Genomic DNA, 12,591 nt, shown 5'->3' on the forward strand with positions numbered 1-12,591 from the left:
TATGATGATGTTGTTGTTGTTGTTTTTTATCCCCTTTTTAACTTTGTCTGTCTTTTGTATATTCATTTGAATATACATGTATTTGGTTCTTAGAAATTTCTACATCTATTTCATGTTTCTTTTCTATTTCATTTTTGTTCCACTCTTTATAAAGAAACTTATTGCAACTACATTTCTATTGTTTTTGTTTTTTTAATTTCATTTAACACTTTAAAAATCAAACAATTTTAAACGCAATACGAGTAGGAACTATTATTAATTTGAATATATGGATCAATATATAACACACTTCATTTCATTATATTTCTTACATTTCTGAAAATGTTTTTTTCTTATATTTGATGTTTTCCCAAAACTTAACAAAGCTGCATTCATGTAACAACCTGTTTACAAAAATATTCTATCTCATGCAGTTGTAACTAATTGAAACAAAACTGGTAAAATATAACGGTACCTAACTATGATACGAGCATCTAAATGCACGAAATAATACTGACATGGACGCTTTGCCAGGCACATAAAAATATGGCGTTTTATTTTGTGTTTCATTTATTAGGTTTCAGTCTGCCTTATCTATTTTTTCGCATTGTTATATATTTTTATGTAAACATTGGCGCAGGTTATTGTGATTATTGTCCCGGGACAGTACTTCGACAAAAACGGCCCCCATGATAATATTTGAAAACAACGTGTAAAATATATCTTCATTATTTAATGCATAGGAAACGTTTGTGGAACGTTCATGTTTTGCAAAATTGAAATAATTCTGTCATATACACATAAAGAAAAGTAGAAAAAACTTTTAGCTCAAAATTTTCCAAGAAGTTATATATTGTCCCTTTAAAGTTTCATATCGAACTTAAAAAGACGTAAACTGATAACCCGCTTGGTTTGCATTTATATTGTTTTATATAAACCAATTCAAGACATATCTATGTAAATTAGCCTCCTTATCAATAACATAAGGCAATGGCATATTTTTTAAGTCTGCCCTTTATTAAAAAGGCGGACAACTCTTTGTCCCTTTCTCGTAAGATAAGGGGAATCTTGTGATGCGTGTATGTGGTCGCTCGGTCACTTTCTTTCAAACATGTCCTCGATGCATGTATGTGGTCGCATGGTCGAAAATCTCTAATAGAATGACAACGTTAACAAAGGCATTTTGGTCCAGAATTTAAAATCTTAATTAGAAGAAATAGAAACTTAAAAGACTAAATACAGAATTAAAAAGTTTTTAAAAATTGCTTGCATGCAAATCATGCAAAGTTTTTTTTTAACCCCTTACGCCAATTGCAATGTTATCAAGGGAGGTCACTCTTACCGACTCTATTTGTAGTGCAAAGGTAACCTCCCTTTGGGTCCCTTACACTAGTAGCAATGTTTTCAGGGGGAGGACATTCTAACTGACTCTTTTAAGCGCAATAGTAACCTCCCTTTTGAACCCTAACGCCACTTGCAATGTTATCAGTGGAGGTCACAAGAATCAACTCTTTCTTTAGTGCAACAGTTACCGCCCTTTGAACCCTTATGCCATTTGCAATATTATCAGGAGAGCTCACTCTAATAAACTCTTTTTTGAGCGCAACAGTTACCTCCGTTTAAACCTTTACGCCATTTGCAATGTTTTCAGGGGAGGACATTCTAACTGACATTTTTTAACGCAACAGTTACTTCACCTTTGAACCCTTACGCCATTTGCAATATTATCAATGGGAGGTCACTCTAACCAACTCTTTCTATAGTACAACAGTTACCTCCCTATGAACACTTACGCCATTTGCAATGTTATCAATAGGAGGTCACTCTAATCAACTCTTTTTTGAGCGCAACAGTTACCTCCCATTGAACCATTACGTCATTTGCAATGATGTCAAAGGGGAGGTCACTTTAATCAACCTTTTTTAGAGTACAACATTTGCCTCCCTTTGAACCTTTACGCCATTTGCATTCTTATCAGCGGAGGTCAATATAAACAACTCTTTTTTAGCGCAACAGTTAGCTCCCTTTGAACCCTTACGTCATTTGCAACCTTATCAGGGGAGATCACTGTAACCGACTCTTTTTAGGGCGCAACAGTAACATCCCTTTAGAAACCTTACGCCAATTGCAATGTTATCAGAGGAGGTCACTATAACCGACTCTTTTTTAGGTCAACAGTAACCTCCCTTTTGAACCCTTACGCAATTTGCAATATTTCAGGGGAGATTAATCTAACCCACTCTATTTTAAGCGCAACAGTTATCTCCCTTTTAAACCCTTACGCAATTTGCAATGTCATCAGAAGTCACTCTAACCGAATGTATTTTGAGCGCAACAGTAGCCTCCCTTTACATTTGTCATTTTAATTAAGAATCTGAAATTTCGAATGTAAATTTAGTAAAATAACATTTTTAAGATTTTTCTGATATGGTACACGCGTCTAATTTTCGATTGATCTTTAGGAGTCTGGAAACGAAATATCTACATTCATTTTAATTTCTTTGACTGTTAAGTTAAAGATATACTATGCTTAAATTTCATATTAGAGTTTTTATGGTATTGCTACAAAGTCTCTTTGTATATATGAAATAAACACCTTTTGACTTGACACAAAGTAGATGTGTCATGTTTAAAGTTCTAAACACTATAGGTTGTCACAATATTATTATATGGTGTCGTTAAAAATTGGCAGTTTTTCTAAGAAAGTAACATCTTTACTTGTCCCGTAATAGGGAACGCAGCTTCTCATACATAGTTTATTGATTCTTTTATTCACATTTGACATATACATTAAAAATTTCATTGGTAATTTAAATATTTTACTCAAGGATGATCTTAGTACATCTTCAATTTCAAAATCTCTTTATAACCGTACAAATTCCCAATAAGCAACACAAGCAAAATAAGGTTCAAAATAAGATGCATGCTATTGGCAAATAAGTATCTTTTGTAGTGCTATAACAGAATACCAAAATTAATATAATAAGAGAAATAAAAATAAAACATTTATTGGTGATAAGGGACCTCTAAAAATTGCTTATTTCTAAGAACTTTCGAGGAAATGTTGTGTTTCTTTTTATCATATTCTATCATGATGTAAGTTGTGATTTAGTTTATAGATTTCATTCTGTCTATGCAGATTGGCGCGTACATATTACTTGGTGTTTATTTTTAAATGTCAAAGATAAATATAATGTATGCACTTTACTTTAATGCTTTTAAACTGAATTAAAAAAAGATCCAATCAGAGCATTACTAATATTCATTTGCAATATCACGTAACATGACTGACGGATTTTCAATAACTAAGCATGTATAAAATCTATACAAAGTTCAAATCCAATTATAGAAAGATATAAAATAAAACACTAACTTCCTGCAATTCGCTACGATGGGAATACAAAGGCGTGTTATTTAATCTGGCTGGAATTGCAAATGAGAGTTCATTTATAATACCTTTCTGCAAATATGTTAATGATCTTTTTCAATGTAATAATATATCAAGCTTGTTTGCGGCTTAGCGTTTATGGAAAAGTTAATGTGCTTAATTGAAACTATACGGAAGACCATGTTCCTGTTGCTGTTTTTTTATTAATTGTATCGCAGAATTTACATGATAAGCAACCTTTCACTACTTGAAATCTGAAATGTAAAGGATACTATTAAAGGAACTCCACTGAGGTCTAATAGCCTTAAATCATAAAGTTTGAAAATATTTCATAAATTATCATTGACAACTATGCAAAAGATAATATTTAAAACATACGCTGTACTAAATTGATAATCGATTTTTTCCGGCTGAATTGAGTGAGAAGCGTTGCAACGCTTTTCATTTTGGGGTCAATTGGCGCTGCAACGTTGGTTATCCATAGGACGCGAAACGCGTAGTGAGCAAATGATCTGAAATTTTGCACACGAGTTATTGGTCTTGACCTTCACAAAGTTATACATAAATCTTGAAAACATATTTTCAGTCCCTTCATGTTAAAAAAAAAAGAAAAAAACTTTAACTTTATAGACTCAGCAGCTTGTGGTTGTGGCGGTCTTGAAGAGACAGATTAAGTTCTCTCACACTGTCGACGTCGGATTTACACAAATCAAAGAGCTGATCTTCCAAGTAATGTCTCACATATCCACCTAGTTACTTCAGATAGCCTTCGGCAATGAATCCTCGGACAACGACATTAATTTATTTATTTTCACTCAGGTACATAATTACATCTCATATACAGATTGTTTCAAATGATGAATATCCCACTCTGACGTTGACTTGACCCATGATCCTTGAATACATCAAGCTCCCTTTCTTTCTTAAGTAATATAAAAATTTATAAGCTTTTTTAAAATATTAACTTCTGAATAGTTTATCCGCTGAAACTTTTAATCTAATAATTACAATCTACCCACTCAATTTTGTTTTCACTATCTTTCTTTCTTGAAAATAATATTGCATATTGATTATTAATAACGTTACACCATCATAGCAGTTTAGCAGCTTAGGGCTATAGTCAGAAGCGAAGCTTAGCATAAGCTTCTCGCTTTCTCCTCTTTTCCGATTGAAACCCTGTAAAGAACACTTATAAATTTATGTATATATTGTTTTAATTTAGAATTTCCATATGAATAATCTTGTGTATTTTGAATGAAACATTATGTTGGCAGTTTATTGCAAAATAAATATTGCTTAAAACAAATGTAAATGTTAAAGGAGCTTTAATCAAATACACTTGAATTCTCAAAATATTAATAAACGGAAACAAGAATGAATGTTAGTCAATTTTATCCATTACGCATAATTTTATTGAATTCTGTAATGAACCGTTTTATTTCGTTTTCGACAAGATCATTCAATTTAGAGAGCAGTCTGTACCAACGGTCATTATATAATAGGGAACTTAATTTTGTACTTATCCTCAATTTGGGAACTTAAATTATTTACATGCTTCAATGCTTAAATACTTAATTAAGGCTTAATACAAGCATAGTTCATACAACCATATTCGTTTAATGTATTATAGATTCAAGTAAAACGTATGTTGTTTATGCATAGCTAAATATGACAATGTATATAATTGTAGATATGTTTTGCTCTCCAAATATGGAGAAAATAAAAGTATCTTTTCATACATTAATCAGTTCAACAATGCTTATGCTTGCTTATATGAAGGATAATTAAAAGCCAATTTATGATAAATTATTACAAAAATACAAACTGTTTCGAAAAATCTTTCTTTCTGTCTTTCTTTCTTTCTTTTTCTGTCTTTCTTTATTTCTTTTTCTTTCTTACAGCTTGGCAGCAAAAAAATGAGCAAAACGTCACTTCCTGTGTTACTCGCTCACATATCATTTACACAACGATGTCTCGGATTACACAATACATGTATATCTAGATATAAATGAATGTGTAATTAAACGAATTAAATAATTATCTTTCTTTTCTGAGAGAAAACGCAACAAAAATTAATATTTTTATTCGTGTGTATCACTTTTAATTTCTTTGGATATCCATCTGCTTAACATAAGCAACGTGAAGTGAATAAATGACAGTAACAGATGATATACAAATATATATTTATCTTAAATATGTATGACATTGTACAGAATATTTTTTGATTGCCATATCGTTTAAAGCGGCCTTCATATTTTCTAAAGGTTAAATAACTTTATGTTATTTTTATAAAAATCGTTTCTTAAAAGGAATTAAGGTGGAAAATAAAATTTACAGCGTATAAAATACATAAACAATAAGGAAACCCCTCTAAATACCTCTTATCCATCGATCCGCTCTCTATATGTAAATTAGTAACGATCTTCTATTTTTAGAAGGCGCCCTATAAATAATTCTTTGGGACGCTGTTTTAAAGAAGGCCTAACAATGGTATAATGCACTTTTCCAATATAGAATTACTGAAATACTAAGTTTGAAACAAAACAGAATTGTATGTTGTTTTTTCCAACAACAAAAAAATAAAAACTGAAGGCCGCTTTAACAAGTATGGCAATATATGGTACATTGTGTGGCCATGCCGTTTAAAAAGGTAAAGTAATTTTATCAACAAATATTTCAACAATGGTTTCTAAAAATAAGAAAAATTTTGTCGGCCAATTTTGTATAATTATTAAATCAGAAAAAAGACAAGAGCTGTCGGTAGGACAGCAATACTCGACTATTCTTAGTGCTTGAAAGTAAAAAAAAAATGCTTGATACAGTTACCTCCTCCTCTTTACAGGTTGGGGTCATGATGGTAAACAAGTGTGCAAAGTTTCAAAGCCATATGTCAATGGACTTTGAAAATATTTGAACTATTACAAAAAACTGTAACGTAAAATTCTAAGTCGAAAAAAAGAGGCATAATTCTGTCAAAATGCTTGATAGAGTTACCTCTTTCCTGTCTACAGGTTGGGGTCATTGGATGGTGAACAAGTGTGCAAAGTTTCAAAAGCCATATGTTCAATGGACTTTGAAAATATTTTAACTATTACAAAAACTTTAACGTAAATTCTAAGTCGAAAAAGGGGCATTATTCTGTCAAAATGCTTGATACAGTTACCTCCTCCTGTCTACAGGTTGGGGTCATGATGGTGAACAAGTGTGCAAAGTTTCATAGCCATATGTCAATGGACTTTGAAAATATTTGAACTATTACAAAAACTTTAACATAAGTGGTTACGCCGACGCCGACGCAGACGCAGACGCCGACGCCGACGCTCGGGTGACTACAATAGCTCTACTTATTCTTATCGAATAGTCGAGCTAAAAATAGGTATGTTTATGGAAATTCTTAGTTTACTGAAAAAAGTACAAAAGTAAAGCTTACAATGAAATTGGTCAGCCTCAAAAGGTTTAACGAAAGACAGATCGAGACATTTGAACTTCATGGATTCATTCATCAACTTCACAAATTCATTATGTCAACTTAACCTTCATGAATTTTCGCGATTTCAACATTTTCAATTCATTTCATCTTTATGAATTTGCGATTTTGTAATTTCATTTAAGACACAAATCAATAATTTTTGTGGTGTGAAATAAAGATGCCATTGTACATGTACATTGCTCTGAGTACAAAGTTGATTCTATTGGATTCGAACACAGCTGCAAAACCTTTATTAGACTCGACTAGCTCATTGTACAATGAAGGTTTGATAGCTCTGTATTAGTCCAATAGTATTTAGTATTGTACGCAAAATTGTATGTATAATAATATTCATAGAATACATAATTTGTATGTATTTATTTGTCGGCGTTTCGTGACGTCCAGTTCTTATATCTAGTCGTGAAAATATTTATGATAAAACTTTACATTTGAGCCGCGTCATGACAAAACCAACATAATGGGTTTGCGATCAGCATGGATCCAGACCAGCCTGCGCATCCGCGCAGTATGATCAGGATCCATGCTGTTTGCTATCGGTTTCTACTTGTTATAGAGTTTGTAAGCGAACAGCATGGATCCTGATCAAACTGCGCGGATGCGCAGGCTGGTCTGAATCCATGCTAGTCGCAAACCCATTATGTTGGTTTTGTCATGACGCGGCTCATTTATCTCATATATAGATATTGCTCTGTTTGAACTTGATGTATTTGTCCTAAATCTTATGCGAAAATATATACATTTATATATATTTAGTATGTGTTGAAAGTATCTGGTACAATGTATGTGTTTATATATAAATATTTAGGACAACAGCTTTGAAACAGGCGCTGCAATGTCCGGTTTATTAAAGTGAAAAAGATTACATCTCTTAGGTAAATATTACTTTGTTTGATATTGACGAATTATATTACATGTTATGCATTTTTATAAAATTTCCCATATGTGCATGTGTAAAATTTAATGATCTCATACTTTTATATTTTTTATGATGTTCTGTCTATTCATTGAATATTTCTGATCTGAATTTAAATAAAATGCTGTGAAATATAGACAAAAGATTCTTAATGTAATGAAATGACGTGTGACCCGATGTTGAAGAGGAAAATTTGTGTTATATGAACAAGATAAAACATGTTGTATGAATATATATTCTAGTAGACCTAGACTGTTTAAAGCAGCATGCCTCCAGATTCATGCTAATTTCCATGAACATTTTGAAAATGTATTTATTTAAAAATGAAATATTTTTGTGAAGTAAGCAAAGAAATCAATTGGCACATAGCGGTACTTACAATCCAAGTAAATAACCGAAAAGAAGTCAAAATATGCAACAATTGCCCTTACTGCGTTGGTGTGTATGTTAAAAATGAGAAAGGAAAGGAATTTCATGAACTGGATAGTATAAGTTTCCGTATTTTGAGATATATTATCGTCTGCTAAATGAGTTCTGAAAACACAATTGAACTCCTTTAAGTCAGAAATGTTGTTGTTGATCGGTTTTTGGTTAACGATAGTATGATGCAATTTCATATAGCTTTTCCTGTTTCAATTTCTATATATTTTAAAGCAGCACGCCTCCAAATTCATATTTATTTTCATGAATAATTTTAAAATGTCTCAAATATTGAAATATTGTCATGGGAACAAAGAATGGAATTTACACTTTTCAAGCGGAACTTGAAATCTACGAAAAATTACCAAAAATAGGTCAGAATATGCAAGAATAGCCCTTACTGCGTTAGTCACGCAATACAAATATGGTGATAAATGCTGTTAGTCATTCATTACATCGTTTCTTGACTTGGAAATATTTTTATTTTTCTTAGACCCTTAATGCATTTTTCCTAAGGTTGATTTTCTTGAACTCATTTGGCTTATCTAGATGCATGCAGCTTTAAATCAAAAGAGAATAAATGCTCTCTTTGTAATTGATTAAAATATTGATTACATGTAACTTAAGTAAATCACTTTAGGGGCATTAAAAACGCATTTTATTGATTCGTTTTGTGAACAGAAGAGCTATTTTTATACTTGTCAATATCGATTTTACGGATCATTTTTGTTCCATTATAACAAATAAGAGTCGTGGCTAATGTCACATAAATAAGAATGTGCAAATTGATGAGCTGTTGAAATATTCATGAAATTTGATGTCGTCACACTTGAGGCAGTTTGAATTGAACAGGTTACCATTCGGTTCACAGTGTAATGTCATGTGTTATGTAGAAGAGATGAATCTAGCGTTAAATCAATGACTGGTTTCAATAAGTTTTTGTTGAAATATGGCTTCTTGTTTATTTTTATTTTGGCATATTCTTAGTGTACAGTAAATATATACATGTATATGTTAAACTTTAAATGAGGGTTTCTTTTGTGCTTTTGAATTCGGGGTCAACATTTCTAAATCTTTACTTTCGTCTTTTTTTAATCTGGTGCTGCCCCTCAAGAAATTCGGACTTTTTAGTGACCCACCGAAAAACTTTGACCGCACTTGAGTCTTATGCGGAATTTTTAACGTGTCTTTACTCTCATTGTTTATTTTAGTAGCATGCCCATTTAACAGTTTACTATCGTTAGCTATCACAGATATACCTTCTCCAGAAGCACTAGATTCCGCAATCACTGTTTCACTGACGTCCTCTAGTATAATATCACGCGCTGTACTAGGATTTTGCTTATCATCACTTTTATCAGTCTGATTTTCAGTTTTAAGTAAATCCGATTTTGTTCCACCACCTAATTTCAAAAGAGGAATTTTAGGCGGTGCTTTGGTTGTTTCTGTTGGAGCCACAACTCCTCCGTTACGTTTTCTGATTCCATTCAACATTCCCTGTAATGCTCCGCTTTTCAACTTACTCTTTAGACCCTGCTTCAATCTTTGCCACTTCTCCGTCTGTTCAAACTTTTTCCGTCGCAGTTTCAATTTTTCTCTTGACTGCGCATGCGTGTAGTACACCGTAAAGTTATTGACGATAACTGGGACTGATAAAGCAATAACAAGTACACCACTTATTGCACAGAATCCTCCAATCACATATCCAAGTCCTGACTTTGGAACAACGTCACCGTATCCTACGGTTGTCATGGTAATGAGTGCCCACCAAAATGCTAGCGGTATATGCTCTAACTCGAGGTCTGCCGCATTTGAAAATATTTCCATATAATATTCAAGACACGCAAAAATCACAACTCCAATGATCAGAACAATTAAAAGTAGAAACAGCTCCTTCTTGCTGGCTCTTATGGTATAAATTAATATCTTTAAAGCTAAAAAATGTTTCATGAGCACAAATATACGGAATATCCTTAACACTCTTGTAGCGAAAAGTACTCTAATGAAATCAAAAATAATAATAGGATCCGGGTGAGCTAGGACTATAAATATGCCGATATAGTACGGTACTAAACATAGAAGCTCTGTTATCACTAATGGACTCTTGAAGAACTTTCTCTTGTCTGGTGAAGCAACGAGTTTGATGAGGAATTCAATGAAGAAAAAGATGTTACAGGCATTGTCAATGATGAGAAGGCAGTCGTTTGGGGTAATGTTTGTGAATATCTCCAGTTCAGCCAGCAGATCTTTGCTCGTAATGTTCCGTGTTTTGTCGGAAGCGTGTACGAAAACGGAACCAAAGTATGGAAGAGTTTCTATGACAAACACTGTTATTGATACGAGCACAACAATGAGGGACACCACGGCGTAAGACTGAAAATAGACAGAGAATGAATTGAGTTAAACGAATATGATACTTTCTATGAGATACTTGTTTGTCAATGGCATAATTGCTGAAAAAAAGGAAATATTGAACCGTTTTCTGTTACAGTATCCTTTTCATACTACGCTGTGAGGTCTATTAATCGAACTTTCACATCTAGGAGCCGTGTTTTTTTTAATTGTCATTCACATTCATCTATGCAGTGAAAACATATTGATTTATTTCTTTTCAATTGCTGATGACGGTCATTACTTTTTTTCTAAATGTTAACCTTGTACAATGTTTGGGCGAGTTGTTTTTCGGTCAATGTACATAGATATCATTGTAGCTCTTTTTTTAACTGCAAACAGCTTTCTGGTAGTTATGACATTGTACATTGTATAGTGTTTCTAAATATATACCTGGGTATAATACAATTACGAATAAATGAGACCATTAGATGAGTCATCTATTCTTGAACATTTCATAAAAAATAACACTTTACTTCAATGATTTGCACACTATATCTATATATGATCTATATCTGTTAGATGAACAAAAAGATCAAATCTATAAAAGCTATATATACGTGTTAGAAGTGATATCATTTTAAAATTTAGAACAATATCATAACAAATATGTAACATGAATGTATGTATATTGAATACTCTACTCTTGCTATATAAGAAATAGAAAGTAACAACACTAAATAAATAAAAAATTAATCAAAATCTAATCATAAACTTAAAGCATCATGCCTATTCATGCTAATTTTCATGAACATTTTGAATATGTATTTAAAAGTAAAATATAGTGAACTGAAAAAAAAACAGAACAGAACAGAAAGTTTATTTCGTCGTATGCATGGTACAGCATATAGACATATACAAACAATATATACATACAATACATGTCAACAATATTAGCATATGAATTAATAACCTCATATAATATTCTCATATAAATTATGCATGTTATCACAAAGAGAGCAATTTACTCATAGCAAACGCCATCTTTAACCCACGTAAATAACCAACATGAGGTCAAAACATGCAAAAAATACGGCTTACTGTGTTAGTCATGAAGTAGAAATATGGTGATGAATAGAGCAAAATCAGTCATTAAACGATCAAAACATGTAAATATTTATTTGAATCTTGAATCATTTTTTACTTTTCTTCAAATCTTAGAACATTTAGCTAATCTGGAGGCATGCAGCTTTAATGCGTTAAACTTGTCTTTGTAGTTGCTTTGTACCAATTTGTGATTTTAGAAAATACATTATGTATACTTTAAGTTTCAATATTGTGTACACCTTTTTAACAGTCAATATTTCGGGGAAAAAATAAGTATGCCGTTTTGCAAATAAGAAAGATAAGGCAAGGCGAGGCGAGTCAAAGCAAGACAAGGCAAGGCGAGGCAAGGCAAGACAAGACAAGACAAGACAAGAGAAGGCAAGGCAAGGCGAGGCGAAGCAAGACAAGACAATTATTTTGTACACGTCTTAAAATCCTAATAATCTATAAAATATTTAAAGCATTAAAAAGATTGCAATCTACTATTAAGAGATATTGCACAATCTTTTGTCTTTCAATTATAAATCAAATATAGTCTGCAATGTTCGATAGTCTGCAATTTTCAATTGCTCTTTTACTTTCATTGCACTCAAGGCAAATTCCTTCTTTTGTTGCCTCTTAAAATTTCAGGAATTTAATTTGAAAATGCGTTAATAGTTGTTGCATGTCAAATTTGATGAACTAGTTCAAACAGCGCTATTATTACTCTTTCACCGCCTTGTACGAGTATGAAAATGGCATCCTATTTATGGAATTACAACAAAACCAAATGGCATTTTAATTGAAATGTAATATTTATTGATTGTGTTTATCAAATTGAAATATGTATAAGCGATATTTAATCATTGCAAATTAAAATGAAATTTCCTAATGCACATGCATTTTACTGAGTAAATATTAGAACAATCAGTAACATATAAAAATCAGGAACCAAGCAAAATAATTAAATCAAGGTTTTTTTTA

The 12,591-nt window shown here is 32.1% G+C and overlaps 1 protein-coding gene across 1 annotated transcript in view; it reads right to left on the minus strand.

Annotated features, from left to right (window-relative positions):
* Positions 1–7,923: 7,923 nt before the first annotated feature.
* LOC132732269 (potassium voltage-gated channel protein Shaw-like) overlaps positions 7,924–12,591 on the minus strand; it is a 33,292-nt gene continuing 28,624 nt past the window's right edge. The window contains exon 2 of the mRNA XM_060718660.1: positions 7,924–10,563. Within this exon, the coding sequence (XP_060574643.1) occupies positions 9,205–10,563 (1,359 nt within the window). The 3' untranslated portion in view covers positions 7,924–9,204. The remainder of the gene's footprint in view (positions 10,564–12,591) is intronic.

This window comes from Ruditapes philippinarum, unplaced genomic scaffold, assembly GCF_026571515.1.
Source record: "Ruditapes philippinarum isolate M1 unplaced genomic scaffold, ASM2657151v2 ctg504_1_1_1_1, whole genome shotgun sequence".
Lineage (NCBI taxonomy): Eukaryota > Metazoa > Mollusca > Bivalvia > Venerida > Veneridae > Ruditapes > Ruditapes philippinarum.